General features: G+C 37.8%; 1 protein-coding gene across 3 annotated transcripts in view; it reads right to left on the bottom strand.

Moving 5' to 3' along the window:
- Positions 1-23,452, bottom strand: part of UNC80 (unc-80 homolog, NALCN channel complex subunit) — a 223,869-nt gene that overhangs the window by 110,174 nt on the left and 90,243 nt on the right. For all 3 annotated transcript variants that reach the window (XM_047773388.1, XM_047773387.1, XM_047773389.1), the window contains exons 23-26: positions 17,414-17,626; positions 13,326-13,461; positions 10,078-10,211; positions 3,642-3,807 (exon numbers count right to left, since the gene is read on the bottom strand). In XM_047773388.1, coding sequence (XP_047629344.1) covers positions 3,642-3,807; positions 10,078-10,211; positions 13,326-13,461; positions 17,414-17,626 — 649 coding nt within the window. The remainder of the gene's footprint in view (positions 1-3,641; positions 3,808-10,077; positions 10,212-13,325; positions 13,462-17,413; positions 17,627-23,452) is intronic.

The raw sequence follows: 23,452 nt of genomic DNA, 5'->3' as shown, positions 1-23,452 counted from the left end.
ATCACATCACACAAGTCCTAGCCCAGTGTTGCTTATGACTGCAGTCCCTGCCATGCAGGTCACTACCAATTCTTTGAGCCTCATTTGTTTTTCTTCATATGACTTATTTCTACTGGAAACTCCAGAATTTAATGTTATTCACTATTACGTTATTAACTGTTAGCTAATATAAATGAAAATATATGTGGAACATTTCCCCATTCATTGTGAGGAAACTTTAATAGTGCCTGGACTACAACAGGTGCTCAATTTATGAATGTTGAATGATCAGACATGTCTTGGTCTCTATATTCTGGAACGCCAGTCATTGTCTTTTTTTTTTTTTTGGTCTTTTTAGGGCCGCACCCACAGCATATGGAGGTTCCCAGGCTAGGGGTCAAATTGGAGGTCTAGTCACTGGCCTGTGCCAGAGCCACAGGAATGCGGGATCTGAGCTGCATCTGTGACCTACATCACAGCCCACGGCAACAATGGATCCTTAACCCACTGAGCAAGGCCAGGGATCGAACCCGCAACCTCATGGTTCCTAGATGGGTTCATTAACCACTGCGCCACGACAGGAACTCCGTGCAATGCCAGTCTTAATTTGTGTTTGGAATATGGATACAATGATCTGACATACCCTGCTTGAAGATTTTAGACATTTTTAATTCTAAGGATAATTTCATGTTACTTTTCTTTTGTAGAATATGAATTGTCCTCAGGTGGTTTATTTCAAGAACTGACATTTTTAGATGCTATACAAACAGATGGTATGAAATTTTAAATGAAATGTTAATAATCTGAGTTAGCAAGGTTCCTGTGCTCCCCATTTTCACATCACCTTTAGCAGTTGGTATCAGCTTGTTAAAAAGGATTAAGGAATATTTAGGAATCTTCAAGAATATTTTTGCCAACTGGGAAAGAACATTATACAAATATGCTCTCATTTTATCGATACTTTCAGTTTTAAATGGCTTTCATACAATCACTTTCATACAAGCCATTTTATGAGGAGAAAAATTATCAAGTATTTGTGTGAACATTAAAGGTAATTACATAAATGATAATTATGAAATTAAAGTGTTCTTAAAAGTTAATCTGAGGGAGGAAGTGATATATAGACAGGGAGTTTGGGGTTGGTAGATGCAAACTATGGCATTTAGGATGGATAAGCAACAAGGTCCTATTACACAGCACAGGGGACTATGCCCAATCTCTTGGGTTAAAACATGATGGAAGGGAGTATGAAAAAAAAAAGATTGTATGTATATGTGGGTGTATATACAGACGCACACACACATATGACCCGGTCACTTTGCTGTATGGCAGAAATTGAAGGACTATTGTAAATCAACTATACTTTAATTTAAAAAAGAAAGAAATTAACCTGAGGTCTTATTTTTGTTTAATGGTGTAGAATTTACTCTGCTGAAATTTAACCATGTCAGTGTTAGCAATGTTTACTTCCACTGCTTTAAAGAATATCTAACATAATAATTTTGACCGGGGGAAAAGAAAATCCCTGTAGGATATGCTTAAAGATGGACATTTCTTATCATATGCAGTTATCCTTGTCAGAAGTAACAGTATTTGAACAAATCTTGATATTTCTTCAACTGAGATATTGCTAAAACTTGGCTAATCCCTCCTGCAACATAACTCCTATTCATCATAAATTCAGCACAATATAATAATTATTTGCATTTTAAATGTCAGGATGATCTGATTTTAAAATATTAAAAAGGTTTTTTCAGAATATATCCATTCCTTACAAAATTTTAGATTTTTAAAATACGTTGTGTTTTCTCTATCTAAGGCTATTCCTTTTGAAAATCATACACTCCTTAAATTACCAAGCATATGGAGTCACTGTCTGCAGGAAACTAGAAAATACATCAATGCATAAAACTGTCTTTAATTCTTCTTACAAATATGCTGATGTTCTTTTAATTATAATTCATTAGAAAAACACTGAAGGGTAATGAATTTAAGATATTGAAAAGCCAGAGAAATTAATAGTTTAATAGCGACTTTAAAGAGTGACTTAAAACTTTGCAATCTTGGAGTTCCCTCTGTGGCACAATGGGATCAGTGGCATTTTTGCAGCACCAGGATGCAGGTTCAATCCCCATCCTGGGGAGTTCCCGTCGTGGCGCAGTGGTTAACGAATCCGACTAGGAACCATGAGGTTGCGGGTTCGGTCCCTGCCCCTGCTCAGTGGGTTAACGATCCGGCGTTGCCATGAGCTGTGGTGTAGGTTGCAGACGCGGCTCGGATCCCGCGTTGCTGTGGCTCTGGCATAGGCCGGTGGCTACAGCTCCGATTCAACCCCTAGCCTGGGAACCCTCATATGCCGTGGGAGCGGCCCAAGAAATAGCAACAACAACAACAATAACAACAACAACAACAAAAGACCAAAAAAAAAAAAAGTGCCATCCTTAGCTGATAGTTTGGATGTTCTGCATGGGTTCTAATCTATATGCTCATACTACAAAGAAAAAAAACCAATGACAATTATTTATTGTGTACCTATTATGTGTATGGTACTGAGTATGTTTTACTTGTATAGTCTCACTTAATGCTTTCAGCATTACAATGTGGTAGGTGATATTAATGTAATTTTACAGAGAAGAAAATTGGCTTAGGAGATAAGCAACTTGGACAAGGTCACCATTCAATTTCAATTTCACCATTTTAAGATGCACATTCTTTTTTTTTTTTTTAACATTTGAACATAACTGAAATTGCCAGATAGCAGTTGTGACACATTTGCTATTACTTGTATTTATATGGACATCTAAAGCACCAGGAAATGCTATAAAATTGAGTTGTGATGATCATTGCACAGCTATAAATAAAATAAAATTCATTGAGTAAAAAAATAAAAACAACAAAAGCATAACCCATTAAAAAATAAATAAAGCACCAGCAATAAAATGCACAAAAATGAGTACCAGATGATAGCTGGGTGGAGGAGTGGGTGAGGCAGTAAATCTCAGTGTTTGGCAATATTTCTGAAGCAGCAATTGAAGATAGGCTAGCTTCATACAGTTGCATGTTGGCTTAAGTAACTGGCACCAATACTTCTTTTATAGATTCGTTTAAGAAATAAGGTATTACTGACATTTGATGACATAGAGGACATTATCCCACATAAAAACACACACATTGGCAATTCTGAGTTGAAAAGTAATTAAGTGTTGAACTCTGAACTGAAGATGGTTTAGAAAAACTTTAGCCTGCTTACTTGACTGCATAAGAATGACATACACTAATAAAAATCTATGTCTCATGACATCTGAAAGTCCTCTTCCAAGAAGAAGAAAACACAAATTAAGTGATAAGAAAGTATTTCATAATGGCTGAATGGGAAGTATTTTTCCTTTCTTATTGAGATATAAGATAACGGTTCATCTTACAGCTGATGGCATCTTAGATTCAACGGGAGATGGAAAACTGCTGAACTGGATAGAGCCTCTCTGACTGCAGAATCCAACGCCTAATTAGCATGACTGTCTACCTCAGTGAGTGAACACTGTTGGTGCTGTATGCAGCCAACAAATTTGACTCCTTTTAATGCACAATTCTGCAGTTTAGACCTCTGACCCATTTTCCAATGAGAAACCCTGAAACATGAATTAATATTTGCTTTGCCATACCTTTCTTCTCTTCAACACCTGCATCTGATTTGAGGGTGTGGCTACTACTGTGAAGGGAGTCTTTCGAGTCTTCATTTTCATCCAGGACCCCAGCAAAGCTGATCTTTCTCTCATATCTGTGTCGGTCCAATTCAGGATCCAAACGAAGTCTGCAGCTCTCCAAGTCCTGAAAGGTCAGAAGGGAGCACATGAATGCCGCCATCTCCCCAGCACTGCACTGGTCTTATGGCAAACCTCCCCCTGTTTTGAATTGGACACAATTTCATTTAATTGCCAAATTATTCTTTCTCTGACACCAATTTTAGACTGTGGCCATGGAAACTTTCTCCTTAATACACAGATTAAGGATTCAGTCCCATAAAACTGTCCTGATTTCAGGCATTAGTTGCAAGCCCAAGTTGCTACCTGTGCTTCTGACCAACTGGCTATAAATCGAAGGTTCCCAAAACACCTCTCCTTGGATTCAATTAATTTGCTAGAGGGGCTCACAGAACTCAGAGAAATATTTTGCTTGCTAGATCACAGGTCTGCCACAAAAGGATATCATCAGTAACAGCCGAAGTGGAAGAAATGCATAGGGCAAGGCATGGGGTGAGGGTATGGAGTTTCCACATTCTCTCCAAGGGTACCCTCTCCCTGAATGTTCATGTGTTCACCAACTGGAAGCTCTCTCAACTCTGTCCTTTTGAGTTTTTATGGAGGCTTCATTATAGAGGACCCCTGGAAGTGAGGGGGTAGGACTGAAAGTTTCAATTTTCTAATGACTTGGTTGGTTCCTCTGGTAATTAGCCCTATCCTTGGGTAATCTAAGAGGTATTTCCAAGACACCTCATTAATGTAACAAAAGATCACTCTCCTCACTTGAGAAATTCCAAGGGTTTTAGGAGCCCTCTGTTAGAAATGGGGATGAGGGCCAAACATATACTTATTATAAATCACAGTATCACAACAGAAATAGAAAATGAGTACAGAGGTTATAAGGGATTAAATCCTGAGGATGAAGTTAGATTGGCAAACAGGTAGGAAAAGCAACTGAGGCTTAAGAAACCTCGGGTGTGATGAGGGCCAGTGGCTCAAAACAGGATCACACACTGGAGGAATTTCTTTCAGGAAGACTTCAGTATAAGGGGGGTTCCATTACTACCTGTTTATGAACAGAATGATCCCATACCCTAAAGTAAACCTTGGGTAGTGTATTCAGTAGGAGTTTGGCTTGTGCAGTCTCAAGTGGAACACTTGACCTATTCTGTAAGTGGAGACTCATTCATGCTAAAGATCATATTTAATCATTAATATATAAAATACTTTCCGACCTGATAAAAGAAAAATATATAACATGCTAACTTCATACAGAACTTTTTTTCTGATTATGACATCATAAGCCCCCCAGATTCAAGTAGCATGAAAAACAAAAAATATTTTGAAAAACCCAATTTGCACCAAGATTAAATTGTTATGCTTTTCACTGTTATTAATAAATGGACCTGGAGTTCCCGTCATGGAAAATCCAACTAGGAACCATGAGGTTGTGGGTTCGATCCCTGGTCTTGCTCAGCGGGTTAAGGATCCGGCATTGCCGTGAGCTGCAGTGAAGTTTGCAGATGTGGCTTGGGTTCCATATTGCTGTGGCTGTGGCGTAAGCTGGCAGCTGTAGCTCTGATTGGACCCCTAGCCTGGGAACCTCCATATGCCACAAGTGAAGCCCTAAGAAGCAAATAATAAATAAATAAATAAATAAATAAATAAATAAATAAATAAATGGAACTTTAGACTCTACATATTGTTTTTTCTTTTCCCTTTGAATTAAGAACAGAAGTTACTCATAAGCACTTTGGTACTCAGAAAGTTATATCACATCTAGAAAAATAAGGAACTATGTGGAATCTACTTAACATTGTCAAAATATTCTAGGAATACAATTGCTTTTCCAAAATTAATCCCTTTTAGGAAAAAAAAAATAACCTAACTACTTTCTATTCTTAGGAGCCAAATTTAATTAGGTACATTTCTTAGTTTGTTCAGAAAGTACTAATCAGTATAACAATTCCGATTCTCAGAAGTAGTATCTCTTCCAGTTTCTTCTTTATCTACTCGTCAAAATCCCACTTATCTTTCAAAGCTACACTCAAATGTGATCTCGTCCAGGGAGGTTCTTCAGATTTTCCAGACCCTTCTTTGGTCAGTCCTGGCCCTCTGCTCCTTTCTTTTCTCTCTTTTTAATGGCTGCACCCACAGCATTCGGAAGTTCCTGGGCCAGGGATTGAATCTGAGCCGCAGCTGCAACCTAGGCTGCAGCTGCAGCAACACAGGATCCTTAACCCACTGCTCCAGCCAGGGGATCAAGCCCACAGGTCTGCGTCAACCTGAGCCTTGTCAGTTGGATTCTTAGCCCGCTGTGCTTCTGCTCCTTTCTTAAGCATATTTATGTGCTAGTTCTCCTATTACAGTATATCTATCTCTCCATCACCTCCACTCCCACCCCTACAACCATCACACCATCCTGCTCATAGCCTTACTCTCAAATATTCATCAGTTTAGTCTTCATATATGTGACTTATGTTTTACTTCTGATTTTTTAACTTTAGGTAAACAGTGGAATCCAGCAGTATATTATTTTTAACCCAATTTGCTAAACCTGTTGGTACAGTGGTATAGCTTCTATTACAATCTTGTTACAAAAGCATCTAGTATGTTATTTTTCCTAACAAGTGACTTTGGATGTACAAAGACTTCCTTATTGCCCTTTCCTTTATTATTTTGGACTCATCTTGGCATCAGATGGGAATTAATTGATTTTATGTTCATTGGTCATCAGTTTTACTAATTCAACGGGTTTTACTAATTCAACGGGAAAACATTTTATTTTATTTTATTTTATTTTGTCTTTTGTCTTTTTTGTTGTAGTTGTTGTTGTTGTTGTTGCTATTTCTTGGGCCGCTCCCGCGGCATATGGAGATTCCCAGGCTAGGGGTTGAATCGGAGCTGTAGCCACCGGCCTACGCCAGAGCCACAGCAACGCGGGATCCGAGCCGTCTGCAACCTCCACCACAGCTCACTGCAACGCCGGATCGTTAACCCACTGAGCAAGGGCAGGGACCGAACCCGCCACCTCATGGTTCCTAGTCGGATTCGTTAACTACTGCGCCACGACGGGAACTCCGGAAAACATTTTAATAGACCAGAAGTTTTTTTAAAAAAATTCTCTAAAAAAATATTTCTTTGCTTTTAAGTTTGGAAGTTCACATTCAGAGAAAAGAATTGATTATTATGTTTTTTATGTGATAAATCTTGTAAAAATTCTGCTTTTTTCTTTTTTAGATGTGATTTATTTGCATGGTTCACACCAAAAAAAGTGAATAAGAATGCTATCAGAGTTGTTTTAAAACAGATTTAAGTTGCCTCTAGGGATCTACCTGCAAAAAAATTTGTTAAGTTGGTAAAAATATATTTATATTTAGTAACATTTTAAAACCTTTTGATATCATTTTTCTTTTTCTCTTACCTCTGTTCCCCACCAATCCAGTGAGTGGCCTCAGACTTCCTAACTCTATCAAATTAACTTTTAATTATTGTATTTTAGGTTCTTTTGCTTTCTCTTCCACATTTTGGGTATAACTATGACTTTTTCAAGCAAATAAATATTTCACAGGCAAATCTCTTTTGTTTTGGAAACGGCCTGATGACATTTCTATCAGGAAGACTTTTTCTTGGTAGAAAGTTTATGATCCCTACCTTCTCTCATCCTCAAGCCTCAGATCCCAGAATATTCACAGCTTCTGATGTGATTATTTTTCTAGCCTGTACGTGTGCTATTCTGCACATTAGGGTAGCTATTGATTTTTACTGCTGTTAAAAATGTTACTAAATTAACAAAACATTCCAAAGATCTATACTCTTGCAGCAAATGTTTTGTTGAACTTTAGAATATTTCATTTTGATGGCATTTATGCTTTGCCTATTAGATTCATTGTTTAGTACAATTTCTTAGAAAACCATTTCAAGCATTTATAGCTTCTGTGTTGGTAAAACAGTTTTATGATACTTATTGTTTTATCTACAATAGTTAAGAATGCAACTTGAGTTTTCTTTACCATCAACTATATAGTTAGACAGACTAAACATGAGAAAAAGTGTCTTTCTCATTTATTTTACAAAGGTCACATCCTAACACAATATATAAATCTATACCAGACAATGACAATGTAGTGTAATAAATAAAAGATTTCTGAGATCTGGTTAATGGAGATGAAAAATTTCCTTTTATTAACTGAATGACTGCAGCCTCTGTTTTAGCTTAATTTTTGGCATTTCCTACTAGACTTCCAGTTGACTATACAATAATTTTTAAAAGATTTGATTAGGTTTTTTTTTTTAAGTGAAATGTGTTACAATAATAAGGAGCATTAAACTATAGCTTTATAGGAAGAGTCCCCTTTGTAGTGCAGTGGAAATGAATCTGACTAGGAACCATGAGGTTGTGGGTTTGATCCCTGGCCTCACACAGTGGGTTAAGGATCTGGTGTTGACATGAGCTGTGGTGTGAGTTGCAGACATGGTTTGGATCTGGCAATGCTGTGGCTGTGGTGTAGGCCAGCAAATGTAGCTCCCATTCCACCCTTAGCTTGGGAACCTTCATATGCGGCCCTAAAAAAAAACAAAAACAAAAAAACCTATAGCTTCATAGCATTGAAAGCAAGAACAAAAACAACTAGACTTTAAAACTAAACTAACTCAAACTTTAAAATTCTTTTTTTAAAAATCATACTACGTTGGAGTTCCTGTCGTGGCGCAGTGGTTAAAAAACCCGACTAGGAACTATGAGGTGTGGGTTCCGTCCCTGGCCTTGCTCAGTGGGTTAAGGATCCGGTGTTGCCGTGAGCTGTGGTGTAGGTTGCAGACTCGGCTTGGATTCTGCATTGCTATGGCTGTGGTGTAGGCCGGCAGCTAGAGCTCTGATTAGACCCCTAGTCTGGGAACCTCCGTATGCTGCGGGAGCGGCCCTAGAAAAGGCAAAAAGACAAAAAAAAATCATACTAGGTCAAAACAATGACCACTAAAAATCTGAAAATTTAAAAGTAGATGTGTTTCTATGCTTTTATGAAGCTGTCAGGATAATTAGAATGTAAGTAGGAGGAAGAGGCCTACAGATCAGATATTTTCTCATATTGACTTTAAACACATGTTGAGTGGCAGCCTTGATTTGATTTTATAGAGTAATTGCAAGTAACAGTGAAGGTGATAATTCAGAAAAATAAAAGTTCAGGATAATATGAAATTAAATACGGGCAGTCAGAGGAACTCCCTTTTCAGTATAAAAATGGTACAGTTTCATAGTTTAAATGTGGGTATGTTTCTCTTGAAGACATATTTTATTAATACATATTTTCATTTTATATTTCAGAGGGTGAGGAAATGGGCTGTCCAGACATTGGAAAACCAGAGTTTGAGGCACTTCTCAGGATACCAGAGCACTGACTCTCTTGTTCCCTCCCAGGACTGGGGTATGGCCTTGCCCATGCAGCGTTTGGTCCAAAAAGCAGGAGAGCTGGTGGATTATAAATGGAAGTGCAGAGATTGTTTAGTGTAACAATTTTTCTGGTAGAGCAGTATGAATTTTGTGTAAAGGAAAAAGCAAACAAAAAAAAATTTTGTCTAGTTCCTCAGCTATGCTTGGATAATGTCTGTGACAAAAGAACCACTGGAAACTTGGTGCCCATTAGGGAACTAGGGAGCCAAGCAAAGTGGGCTCTGAGGTGTGCTCCTTTCCCAAAGGCTCTGCGATGACTCCTGGCTCTTCTTAGAATTTGTATCCTAAGGTAAACAAATCATGTCCTGGTGGTACAGGAATGTGTGTGTGTGCATGTGTGTGTGCTTCTCAGTGTGACTGTGTGCAAGTTCACACAGTCTATTTCTGCCTATCTCTATCCGTAAGAAATGGTGCAGAAACAAAATGTATGTTTGGTGACATTTACATACTAAACACGTAAGTCTTTTTTCCCATAATTTAAATGAGAAAACTCATTGGAGCATATTTCCACATGAATTTATGAGTAGTTAGTATGAAAAAAAATCCATCAATGATTTCTGGAAAGAGTTGGCCATAAAACTCATAGTTTGCAGAGTAAAGGAACCTAGAGGTTCTTAGACATTCCTAGGATAAGTGACAGTCAATTCAACATGTGGATTGGACTGTTGATCAGTCCAAAATTTTAACCAGTGGTGTTATCTTTAGGGATTTCAAGGTCAATTTTATTTCTTCTTTTTTTTTTTTTTAGTAGAGAAAGGAGATTTTCTTTTTATAATGAAAATCTCTTGGCTGAACTTTTAAATTATATGATACATTTGCCCATTGGTTATTTAAGGAAATTGTGAATATCAAAACCCAGCCACATGGCTGGACTCTCTAAGTAGCCTGATTATTAATATGTTTACTTACTACCAGCGGCTCAGTGCGTGGTCTGGGCAGGCAAGAAAAGGTCTCTCGCAGGAAGGTGGTAATCTCCAGGAGAAGCTGGCATGCTGCCATCTTCAAGGCAAAGGGGCAGCCACATTTAGAAGGGTTCACGGTACCTATGGAATGAAAGATTTCTTTTATAAGTAAACAAACCTATAAAAAAATACAGAGAGGCACGGGTTAATGGACATAGCCACACATGTGTAAAATCAAATTGCATATGAGAACATTACCTATACATGTCTGAAATGAAATTGCAAATGAGAATGTTACCTATACATGTTCAATTTACCTGGTCCCTTTAGCATAATCTATGCATTACCATACACTTCTCTTTTCCTCTGTTTTGCAGTTCTAAAGCAAATGGCCTCAGTGCTAAAATGTCAGTCAATAAGAACTAAATTATTCTTTTCAAGGCATCATAGAGTAACAGAATGAAGCTCCACTAGACCGGAAAGCCTTTTAATGAAAACAGAAACAGAAAGCAGTCTTGTCAGATTTTCACATTGCTGCTTAACCACTTTTAGACAATGTACAGGGCCATGAACTAAATTTGGAACTACAAAAGTCCTGTCAGTTCAGTTTGTGAGAGACATCTGTCTTGATGCTCTTAGGGCAGTGAAGTCATTTCAGCTCTAGCCCAGATGTGTTTCTGTAGCATAAAAAAGACACACTTACTTGGTCACCTATTTATACAGTTTATACAAGTTAGCCTGACATATTAAAGAATAGCTACACCAGAATATGCAAATATGTTCCTTTGCTTTGAAGAATATCAGTCTTTGAATGAGTAAAACACTATCCATCACAGACCAAGTCATGAATTTTGCTCTAAAGGTAGATAATGGCCAAGGTCACATTGTAGAGACATTTAAATCCTCAGGATTAGTTCTCAAATGCATCACATCACAAATCATGGAGCTAATTATGATAATTTGTGATAAGCAATTGCTTATCAATGTTTAGAAAAGAAGACCAAAGTCATTCCTCACATAAAAGAAGGTTGTTATCTATTTCAAATGAATCAACTTATCAAGCAATCACTATTTCTTTACATATTAACATTCTTAAAAATATCTCTAAATGTTTCCTGTATATTTGTTTTTTTTGTTTTTTGTTTTTTGTTTTGTCTTTTTAGGGCCACACCCACAGCATATGGAGGTTCCCAGGCTAGGGGTCTAATAAGAGATGTAGCTGCAGGCCTACACCAGAGCCACAGCATCGCGGGATCCAAGCCGCGTCTGCAACCTACACCACAGCTCATGGCAACGCCGGATCCTTAACCCACCGAGCAAGGCCAGGGATCGAACTCACAACCTCATGTTTCCTAATTGGATTTGTTAACCACTGAGCCACAATGGGAACTCCTATTTGGGCTTTCTTAATTGACTATAATATATAATTCATGATTTATATTGATAGTAGGTAGAAATTATGGTTTTTCCAAAGATACATGGCTACTGCTTCTCTATGAAGACCACTGTGTTTTCTATAGACATATTATGTGGGAGGGGACATTGCCTCTTATTAAGACTGGAGAAGACAAACTCTTCTAAAATTTCCAGATTGACACTTGCTTATATCGTAATTATTCTCTAAATACAAAGTGAGCTATGCATTGAATTGAAAGCAGAACTAAAGCAGACATTCCAATCTTATATTCAGTGGGGGCTACATGACTCTAGAAATTGCCTAGATTGCATCTGTTTTTAAAAAATAATTGAATGCTAGATATTCCATATTAACTTCTAGATCTGTCCTTGTAATCCTGAGGTTATCATTTAGATTCCTCTTGTCAGTCCTACAGAGAATGAACTTGGTCTTAGTCCAGGCTCTTTAATAACTATCATCTGAAATGTTCTGTTGAGTGAATAAAGAATGAGTTATATATGTTCTCACTAAAAAACTAATATACCAGGTATACCATATTGGTAGAAGATACTTATGTTGTCTTATGGAGAGTTGAGATCATTTTGGCCTATGAAGATACATCCATCTGATGTTGCTTTGGCTCCTCTCTGCTCTGAAAGACCCCTAGGAAACCCAGGACAGTTTGGGGGTATCTTCTGGAAGGTCTTCACTAGGTTCTGTGATTGCTAGATAATCAATCCTCAAATCCTCCTATAAGTCAGACCCAATTTTATGAGTCATTCTATAGTCTAGACCCTTGTGAACTTGAGGTAATCTTTGGGGCCAACTTTCATCACTAGGCTAAAAGACTAATGTCAGAATTTGGTGTTTTGTTGACAGTCTAAGTAAAGGAGATTTTTCTCTCTTTGATAAGGGCTGAGGAAGAGCAAAATGATGAAAAAATGCAAAAAATTAGTATGAAAGTGGAAAAGAAGACAATATGTTTTCTTTGATTATTATTTAGTTCTGTCCAATGTTACACTCCACCCATCCTTCTGTATTTCATGCCTATAAGGATGAAGTAGGTTTGGCATCCTTATCTAAGGACTATCCTTAAGACATCATGAGGGAGTCTGAATTTCTAACCACTAGGGAAGAGACCTCAAGGTCTTCATCAGATAATGATACCAATTCCAACACCATATTGGAATCTGATACTCCATAAAAGGTAGTGGTACACGTATACACAAGCTTATATGGTGTAGAACAAACATATGCACAAAATGGTATTGAGAGGGATGTTTGGGAATCTATTCATCTCTATTCTTCTATGATGGGACTCAGTTATACTTTTAATAAATCATTACAGCACACCAAACATTCACATTTCTAATAATCTGAATCATTTCAATTTTATTTTAAATGTTGTCATATACTCTGATTAAATAATTCAATATTTTAGTGATTTGGGAAGGTTTTCATGTTCAATTTTATTTTGTCTTAACTGGTTTTTTAATGTCCAAGAGCAATAATAAAACACAAAACCTGACCAAACCTCTTCTGAGACACAATAATATTTTCTGAAGGATGCCTGAAAACAATCTTAATAATATTAAGGGTCAGAGGCTACAAAGCACTGGGTGTTTCATACTGCCTGCAACTCCCTGCCCTGGCCTACTGCCTCTTCTTCTAGTTCCTGCCCTTGCTTTGTGTGGCTTTATGCACATGCTCACATCCATGCACAGGGAAGAGGGGAGAGAGTGCAGTGCGGAAACATGAGAAGGTGGTAAGAATGTGAAAGAGGAAGGAGAAATATTACGTGCTCCTAAAGCAGAGATTCTTACAAGCAGGGGTTCTTGTAGTAAAGGGAGTCTCCTTACTGTCATCTAAAAAGTCTTCCTCCTCATCCTCCTTTCTCAGTCTTCTCTTGGTCTCGTCATCATAAATGAGACCCAGCAGATTGGCTGGGCTCTCACTTTCCCCATGGCACAGCTCATTCAATCGGACACCAATCGCCTACAAGGAAGAGAAAAAGAATGAAACAGCGCTAGGTATGTTGGACTGTAAAACAGGCTCTCATATTACAGAGGTCATAAACAATGTGCTAATGAGAATTATTTACACCATGAGCCTCCTCTCTAGGTCATTGTGTTGTTACTGCCACGTTTCTCAGTATGGAAACCCAGGGAGGGAAGGCACTGATGCTATTTTCAAGGTCATTGAGCCTCAAGACTTGTAGGACCTGGAATGTTGGTGTTTTGTTTTGTTTTGTTTTTTTAAAACAAGAATAACTAAGACTTTATTCAAGGGATACTGCAGTGGAGTGTGCAGTAGGGGAGAGAGATCGAGCTCAACCTTTTTTTTTATGTTTTTTATTCTTATACAAACCTCCTGAAAATATTTCTATTTACTCAAAGGTCACTTATTTTATAGATCTCATATAAGGGAGTATGCAGCTCTTTTTAATGGAGGATTTTGCTGAAGTAAAAAATAAGTCAGAGTTCCTCAGAGTGTTTCTGGTTATGTCATTTTATGAGAATGGCACTGACATGCTAACAAGTTTGGAGGTTGGCAAGAACTCCAGTACTGCAGTTTTGCTTATATCTGTCATTATGTCTGTAACAAAAGGTTTCCTCATACTTTATTTCTCTCTCATGATACATTATGAATAAGAAATACTCTTCTTTTGATAGCATACCTAATAACAACATTAGAAACATGACTTTTAATAACTTTAGCACATGGACAATTATTTCCTGTACATGGCATTCCTATAACCAATACTTGCTATCCATTCCTCTGAATCATCATATCCTATTGTCTGACTTACCAAAGGCATTTTTCCAAAAGAAGAGACAAAATATGCTACCTCTATCTAATTCCTTTTACACTCCAATTACATACCGTAAGCAACAAAAGAGACATATGCTTAGGAGAGAGGGTCAAAAAGCTAAAATCATCACTGAACTTGGAGTTTGATAGTTTGGTTATTCTGTGCATTAGTGAGAACAAAATGACAGCTAATTATTTTTTTCTTCCCGTACCATCTATTTCAAGTATTTAGAAAAGTTACTAAATTCTGGGCATATGAGAAGTTAGACTTATTACTGGAAACTGACAAAGATAGGTCCAGCACTCTTTAAAACACAGGTTGTTTGAACATCTTGGCTGCTTACAAACAAAGGGGTCTCCTTAAATACTGGAATTAAATGAGGCGTACCACAAACCATATTAAGGAGAAACGCAGCAGTGTAAAAAGATATCACAGTATCCTAAAATTTTAGTATGTTAACCTGAGAAGTTTTACAAAGTTAACAAAACAAAACATGAAAACAAACACCAGCACCTCAATGAAAAGCCTTGCCCTAATGCTCCTATTTTGAAAATCTTCTCTAAAGAAGAGACATGGATTTATGAGTCTGGAGTGGAGCCAACAAACTTTAGTCATGAGATTCAAAGGGGAAAAAAATCTACGTTGATCCTTCCAGGATGCTGAAACTAAAAAATTTAAGTTAAACTCACAGTTCATAAAGCTTAAAAATTGCTCAAAAAATCAACTTGACTAGGGTAATACTAAACATCTAAATAATAATTTAGAGCTCTATATCTCTTCCAAGACTAGAAAAATGCCTGAGGGAAATGTTTATTCCTTTTTCATTCATTAAATATTTATGAGGTGAGGTAATTTGTTTGGTATTAAATAAAACATAAAGTCAAATACATTGTTCTAGTACATCCGTATCTTTATTTAACATGCCCTAGTAGATTATAAACCCTCATAAAGAAGGATCACTGTTTGGCAATCAGGAAAGGTAGAGAGGTTGAAAGACTTGTTCAAGGTCATTCAGCAACTTTGAACTGGGATTCAAATACAGACCGTCTGACTCTGTCTTTTGCGCTTCCCCCTCAATGAGTTTACAGTCTACTGTGGAGGTAATAACATAACAAAATACCACAGAAAGGGGTAAAAGAGACTGAAAGCATTTTATTAGTTTAAAAGATGGAGAGATTCGATTCATTTCAGAGAAACATACAAAGTCTCATTGCTATAGAGTTTGAAGAATTGGTGTTCTCTCTAATGGGGAAGAGGAAGAGTGGCTATTACAGATAAAGGCTCTTCCAAAAGATCCCTATACCGGGAAACACACTGATGTGTTCAGAGACTGACAAGGCACTTGGTTGAAGCATCATTTCGTGGGAGGAAATGATGTGTGTAAGGGCGTGGAAAGGTGGATTGGGACTAGATCCTACAGTTCTTGAAACTGGACTTCATTTTGCACTCTAAAGAAGGATGAAAAGTAGTTTTTGAGTTGGGGAGAACCCTTATCACTCATCTAAGGGACACTCTGCTAAATGCCTAAAAATGCAGACAGAGAGTTTCCATTGTGGCACAGTAGAAACAAATCTGACTAGTATCCCTGAGGATAAATCCCTCCCTTGCTCAGTGGGTTAGGCATCTGGCATTGCCATGAGCTGTGATGTAGGTTACAGACATGGTTTGGATCCTAAGTTGCTGTGGCTGTGGTGTAGGCCAGTAGCTGCAGCTCCTATTTGACCCCTAGACTGGGAACTTCCATATGCTGTGGGTGAGACCTTATAAAGCAAAAAAAAGAAAAAAAAAAGAAAAAAAAGAAAGAAAAAGAAAAAGAAAAGCATAGACAAACTATATAACCTGTTTTCAAAATTAACATAATAACTTCTGGAGTTCCTGCTATGGTGCAGTGAGTTAAGAATCCAACTGCTGTAGCTAGGGGTCCTCTGAGGCATGGGTTCGATCCAGGCCCATTGCAGTGGGTTAAAAGGATCTGACATTGCCATAGCTGCAGTGTAGGTTGCTGTGGCTCAGATTCATTCACTGGCCTGGGAACTTCTACATGCCACAGGTGCAGCTATAAAATTAAAAAAAAATGAATGTAATAACTAATTATTGAACATCTCTTCGATGCAAAGGATTGAACAAATAAATGTTCTTTTGATACATTAGCTCATTTGACTTTATTGTCTATAATCTTAGTGTGATTTGAACGAAGCTTATGGAGAGAACCGCAATGCCAGGCTAAACAATATGGGTTTTATCTCAAGGGAAATGGAAGGCCCCTGAAGCATCATGCATGGGTAAGAAACACAATCTGATTTGCATTTTAGCCTAGGCCCTCTAACAGCAGTTTGGCGAATGAATTGGAGGGAGCACATCTGGGGGTTGGGAGAAAATAGGAATGTTCTGCTTTTAGGTGGGCTACGCCATAGGGAGAGCATTTTACTGGCAGTGTGTAGGATGGGTCAGATAAGGGGAGCCTGTGGGGAGGCGACCAAATAGGAAAACACTTCAGTTAAGTAGATGAGACGTAGTAACGATCTGACTTAAAAGGGCATCAGTGACATGGAAAAGATGGAATCCATAGAGGAAGGAGGTGTGGAATATGTTCAAGGCTGTCAATCAACTTAGATGCTGGTGGTACCATCAATAAGGACAGAAAGTTCAAGAGGGGTTGCAGATGCAGGCATGTTTAGATGGAGAGAAGGGTTTTATTTTGGTCCGACTGACTTTCAGGACATGACGGGAACACCTCCAAAGTACAGTTGGCAATGTTGGTTGGGGATCTGAAGCAGGTGCTGTGGATAGAGATGTGTGGGCCACTGGCATACAGCTAACGGTTGAAAACAGGAATAAATGTCATCCCGGTGGAGATTATACAGGAAGAAATCACAAGAGATCCTAAGAATATCCACATTTAGAGCGGGGAAAGAGGCAGAGGACCAGGGGAGGAGACAGAAGAGATAATCATCTCTAACTCTGTAGATTTATTGGGAAGATTAAATACACTAAGTTTGTTTCCCTTGAAATGTTTTGTTCAGTGCCTGCTACATCACAGATATACAAGCAATTGTCTCCCGAACAAATGAACAAATGCAAAACTTCTTCACTTCACTCAGCCTAATTTTTTACGGAAGAAAATCAAAAGCTCACGTCTCCCCATTGGTAGAAGAGCTTGGCAGCATTCCACTGCAGCTTCTGGTTCCGCTTGTTGCCCACGATGGGAGACCGGCCCCTGGAAAGGCCTTTCTTGGTGATATTCACGTGATGCCCTTTCATCCACTCTGGCCAGTTGCCACGGTTGCAGCGGTGAACAAAACGGGCACATTCCAGGAACAGCGCTGCTCTGGCTACCACGGGCGCTTCCTGAATAGGGCGGTTAAGGAAAGAGTAATGTGGGATTGATGAACAATAAATTGACCTTAAAGGGAAGGACTATGTACTCTTGGTTTATTTTCATCTCCATAGTTTTAGTTTAGCCGTATTTCCCAGGGAAGTGTTAGCACAGTTACAACAGTCGTAGGAAATCTGGAAAATGAATTCATGAAGGCAAATTTGAGTATTGAAAAATTAGATATTTTAAGGAGATTTCTGTGTTTAGTTTTCTCCTTTTGGAGAATCTCAAGTCATTTCATGACTCCATCTTTGTATTGAAGACATAGCTGGGATAGGAGTGTGAAATAACTTTTAATAAAAAGCTTTTAAATATGAAACTTTTTGGGGGGGGAATTCCCATTGTGGCTCAGTGGTAATGAACCCTACTAGTATCCATGAGGATGCAGGTCTGATCCCTGGCCTTGCTCAGTGGGTTAAGTATCCAGCATTGCCACAAGCTGCAGTGTAGGTTGCAAATGTGGCTTGGATCTGGTGTTGCTGTGGCAATGACTGGCAGCTGTCACTCCAATTCAACCCCTAGCCTGGGAACATCCATGTGCCATAGGTGTGACCCTAAAAAGCAAAAAAAAAAAAAAAAAAAAAGAAAGGAAAAAAAAAACTTTTTTTAAACCTAAAATTAACATGAGGCAAACACATATTCATTTTCTAGAACTAGCCTGATGTCAAGCAAAGGTATCAGTAGGGATTTTGTTCAAACAAAAATCTGTTATTTAGAACCCTTCACTGGTTCCAAGGAAGTGCAACTGTTTTCTCATTGGCTAGTTAGAAAAGGAAGAGCTTACTAAATCAGGTTGAGTTGTAAGAGAAAATAGAGAATAAGTTGGGGCCTGAAATACAAAAATTAATAAATAAGGTTAAGTTAGCTTTTTCCCCCAATTTTTCTTAAACAGGCCAAATTCTGCTTTAAAAGGTATGGTTTCAACTGAAACTATTTGACAAAGAGGAAATTGCTTAATTGATAAGTGAAAAATAGAGCATTTCTTCAGGAAAATAAAAATATGGCTCCATCTCGTCATGTCAAGATGTGCTTGCAAAAAATGAAACATCTTTTAGTTGATACCCAGAAACTGGTAAGAGTGAGATAGGTCCTATAATCAAAAAAAAAAAAAAAAATTGGAGTTCTTGTTGTGACTCAGCAGAAGCAAATCTGACTTGTATTCATGAGGATTCAGGTTCGATCCCTGGCCTCACTCAGCAGGTTAAGGATCCGGAGTTGCCATGAGCTATGGTTAAGGTTGCAGATGTGGCTCAGATCCCACGTCACTGTGTCTGTGGTGTCGGCCAATAGATACAACTCTGATTTAACCCCTAGCCTGGGACCCTCCATATGCCATGGGTGCGGCCCTAAAAAAAGACAAAAAATTTAATAAGGGAAGGAGTATGAAGTTTGTCATAGGTCAACAGGTCACAAAAAATACATACATCAAAAATTCATTTGTGCCAGTTAAAACAAGATACATCACAATATTAGCCATCACCTCAGAGTTACCTAATAACCACAGGTTTCTTAGTAACCACGTTTTTCAAACTGAAATGATTTCATCATTGCAAGCAACAGTATTCTTAACAATGCTTCTATCCAAAAATGTTAAAATAGAGGCTAATATAGAGAAAATATCAACTTGTTTTTATAAATTATAATTCTAAATTACCCTAACAACCCTGTGAAACAACATTTTCATTCAACTATTTTTAAAAATGAGGTATAATTTCCCACTCTCACAGAGCTGGGAAGAAATGGACATAGGAGTCAATCTCAGGTCTATCTGATGCCCAGATCTCTGCTAGTTCCTCTCTGGTATCTACAATGTCTTAATTCAAATTCATGTAATTCTTGGTAAAAGATGATTTCTACAATGTCTGTAGAAAGACACTCTTTTAAAATGGGACATTAATGTCATGTAATATTTTCTTTTTTTGTTTTATCTTTTTTATTACTCAAATGAATTTATCACATCTGTAGTTATATAATGATCATAACAATTCAATTTCATGGGATTTCCATCACATAACCCAAGCATGTTATTTTCTAAAACACAAATACATACATACATACAAAAGAGGTGGATATGTAATCACCTCTTTTCCCATTTAAAATATATTATTGGCTCCATCTACTTCAATCATCAATGAATGAAAGATACCCGACCTTTGGTTCATCTCTCTCTGTCCCCAATTCAAGTGCTTTATGGTCTCTGTTCCCAATTCAAGTGCTCTATGGTCCAATTATGTCAAACTGGTTAGCCTCCCAAATATGACATCTCATACCTTTCCATGTGTTGTTTCCACGACTTGCAAAGCCTTTAAACCCCTTTTCCATCTGGCAAATTCCCACCTTTAAGATTTTTTTAGATACCTCCCCTTTTTTTTTTGCCCTTGTCCATGGCATATGGAAGTCTCTGGGGCCAGGAATCAAACCTGAGCCACAGCAGAGACCTGAGTTGCTGTAGTGACAATGCCAGATACTTAACCTGCTGTGCCATAAGAGAACTCCTAGTTACCTTCTTTAAGAAGCCTTCCTTAGTCCCTTCCCTCTTCAGGCAGAATTGGTTACTTCACACTGTTGAGTACCACAGTATCTCAAACACATTGGACGATTCAAGTTAAGTTAGCCCTTTAAGCATTTTTCTCTTTGTCTACAACCCAAATGAAGTCATCAAGAATTCCAATGAGAAATTTATCTATGCAGGGACTTAATTTTACAAAGCATCTGATGTATTGCCATGACATACAAAGTTAATTTATGTGAAAAGGTAAAAATACAAGAAAAACACAATGGCAAAATTCTATCACTAATGGGTGGGCACTCATGATGAGAAACTAACATCAACAGCACTGGTACCAAGACTTGGTAGCAGGTTGCAAGACGTGGTAGCAGGTCACAGGGATAGAAAGACTTTAGATTGCAAAGAGTCAGAGGACTTTCTGAATCAAACCTATCATTACTATGGTGCCATAACATATAAACTAAGTATTTATGCTTCTTTCTTGTATTATATATTTATTTTACTAAACATCTTAGATATATTAATCTGTATCTGGAAAAAGCTAGAACATTTGCCTCTAAAAATGAATGCTAGTCTAGAGGGCAAGGTGAGTGATGCAAACTTATTTTTAGAGGGTTGCATTTTGACATATTTCTAATGTAAAGCAATAGGATTCATTGCTTAATGACAGGAAGACAGAAACAACATTGCTGGAATAACATTACATTATGAAACCTGGCTCCTTCATGATTTAACAAAGGTAAAACATAACCTAACTCAAATGTATGGGGCAGAGTATTTTTTTTTAATTGCCTTGAACTATTAGATGGTGCTAAAAGGACTAACAGAAGATGAATACAAAAAATCTAAATTGTGCTTATGTGAGGTTTCCTACGTAGATTGGCTTGACTTTTTCAGAAAAACATTCAGAAATGTTTTTATTTGCCTAGGAAGCTCAAGGTGTTTTGAATGAAAGCAATTTTAATTCTCTGCTCTCAAAAACTTCTTAGATAAAACCCAGATATTACTAGTTATTGACCCAGAGAAATCCTAAGTTAGGAAATGGAATTGAGATCAATATGCAAATAATTCCCATTAACTAACTACCAAGCACAACATTAAAGGATGGAGGTTGGTTATTATCTGATAAATCTGATCAGATTAATTGCCAAACCCAGTAACTTTGTTAATGCCACTATCTGGATTAAGGGATAATGACATAGAGTAAAGCAAATATTGCCTTTTTATTATAAGCCTCATGAACTTGGCAGATGAAAACGAGCTTGGGAATACTATGGTCAAGAAGGCACTGAGCACTACCAATTTTAGGGTGTTGTAGTGTGTATATTACTGTACAAACAATTGAGGTTGGTATTGTGGTACAAAGCTAAGGACTCAACTGTACGCTCTGGTAGAAGATAGCAACAAATACTGACTTCACATGTGTGAAAGAGTATTCAAGGCATTCTAGTGTGAGTGTGGCTGTGGGGAATCATTTTCCTTATCAGTTCCTTTCAAAGTGTAGTTTATCTATTTTTTTACTTTAATTATTTTTTGGTGTTTTTAGGGCCGAACCCATGGCATATAGAGATTCCCAGGCTAGGGGTCAAATCAGAGCTGTAGCCGTTGGCCTGCACTGCAGCCACAGCAATGCCAGATCGAGCCGTGTCTGTGACCTACACCACAGCTCATGACAATGCTAGATCCTTAACCCTCTGAGCAAGGCCAGGGATCAAACCTGTATCCTCACGGAACTAGTCAGGTTTGTTTCCACTGAGCCATGATGAGAACTCCTAAGTGTAGTTTAGAAAGTATTGATTTTAGGGGCAGGTTAACAGAATGCCTTAGACAAAAGATTCTTCCTGGACACAAAGGGAAGTCAATTTTTCCCTCTTTTATCTCTTATGGCACAGTGTAATCTGAAGCAGCAGTGAAAAATGGAGGCATGACAAAACGGACAGGGATGGATTCACATCATAGAGGAAAACAGCAGAAATGGAGAAAAATGAATCGGAAGAATGCTGCATGGATGAAAAGAACCACAGGGTATCAGAGGCATAGTTAAAAATGAACATCTAAACAAAACTTGATGCCATTGGTATACCACAGAGAATCTTGCTTGTGGTCCTAAAGGAAAAGTAGGCATATGTAAAGGAGGCATATGTAAAGTCTGGTAAACATATTTACCAGATTACCTCTTTATGTTCCATAATACCAGAGAGCACTTCAATTCCACTATGACATAATGTCATAGTTCTCAGATAAGCAAGAATCAATTTTTAACTGGGAAGATAAAATATTACATTGAACCTTATAAAGTTTCTAAGTTTGCAGGTCAAAAACAGTAGCCCATTACCAGTTTCCATACGGTTTGGTCTTACGTCAGGTGTTCTCTGCAACGGCAACAGAGCTGTCTGGTTAAAATTACAAAGTGTCTCGCGTTATGCAGCCTGTATTTCTCTATCATTCCACAACTAGAAATTTCAAGCATCAGGTTACTTTTCCTTGACTTCCTTTGTCACTTTTTCTTGCATTTTATAAGATAATTATGTATATTGAATGTTTCCTTTATGAAAGTGAAGCAGAGAACTAGAGCACTAATTCAAACAGCTGTGCTTTATTTTGCCTGGGGGCCTAGGCAATATTGTTACCTATATACGATGGTTAATTGAAGGTTATAATTGCAATACATTCCTTTCCCTGAAGGACTGTATCTAAACTTATTATGTGAGAAGAAAGCCTGACTGATCCTGAAAACTCATAATAACAAAGGACAGGATCAAACTGTTTTTAAAGACTGAATAGTTGATGTTGGCCCCTGGGGAATTACACAATATTTTTATTGCCTTACAATAAAATATAAAGCTCTTGCTGGTGCAAGATACCTATTTATTTAAAACCACTGGGAATAGCAGTTATTGTGGGTCTTAGTGTGCATTGAAACCTTGCTTGCCAGAGGGCATGTGCTTATGACTCAGTATTTATTACTTGGCTTGTATTGAATTCTCTGTCTGACTGAGATAATTAAGCAACTGACAGGCTGCCTCTGCCCCTGTTCATTTCTACAGTAGCTGTGGGCAACTGAAACGATTCCGCTGTCAGGCTAGAGGCAGGCATTATTTTTAGCACACACTCGTTCAGATCATGCTAATATTTTGGATAAATGTTTTAAAAGCTAAATGAAGATTCTTGTTTCTGACAATATGATGAATTAGGTGTGAAGACACACCTCTTTTGGTCTAGACACCTAAAAATGCTGGATAAAGTATCCAAAACATTTTTTCATTTTGTTTTTGCTTTTGTTTCTAAT

This window comes from Phacochoerus africanus, chromosome 3, assembly GCF_016906955.1.
Source record: "Phacochoerus africanus isolate WHEZ1 chromosome 3, ROS_Pafr_v1, whole genome shotgun sequence".
Classification (NCBI taxonomy): Eukaryota; Metazoa; Chordata; class Mammalia; order Artiodactyla; family Suidae; genus Phacochoerus; species Phacochoerus africanus.
Note: the sequence above shows the minus strand (reverse complement) of the source record. Positions and strands in the feature narration are given on the sequence as shown.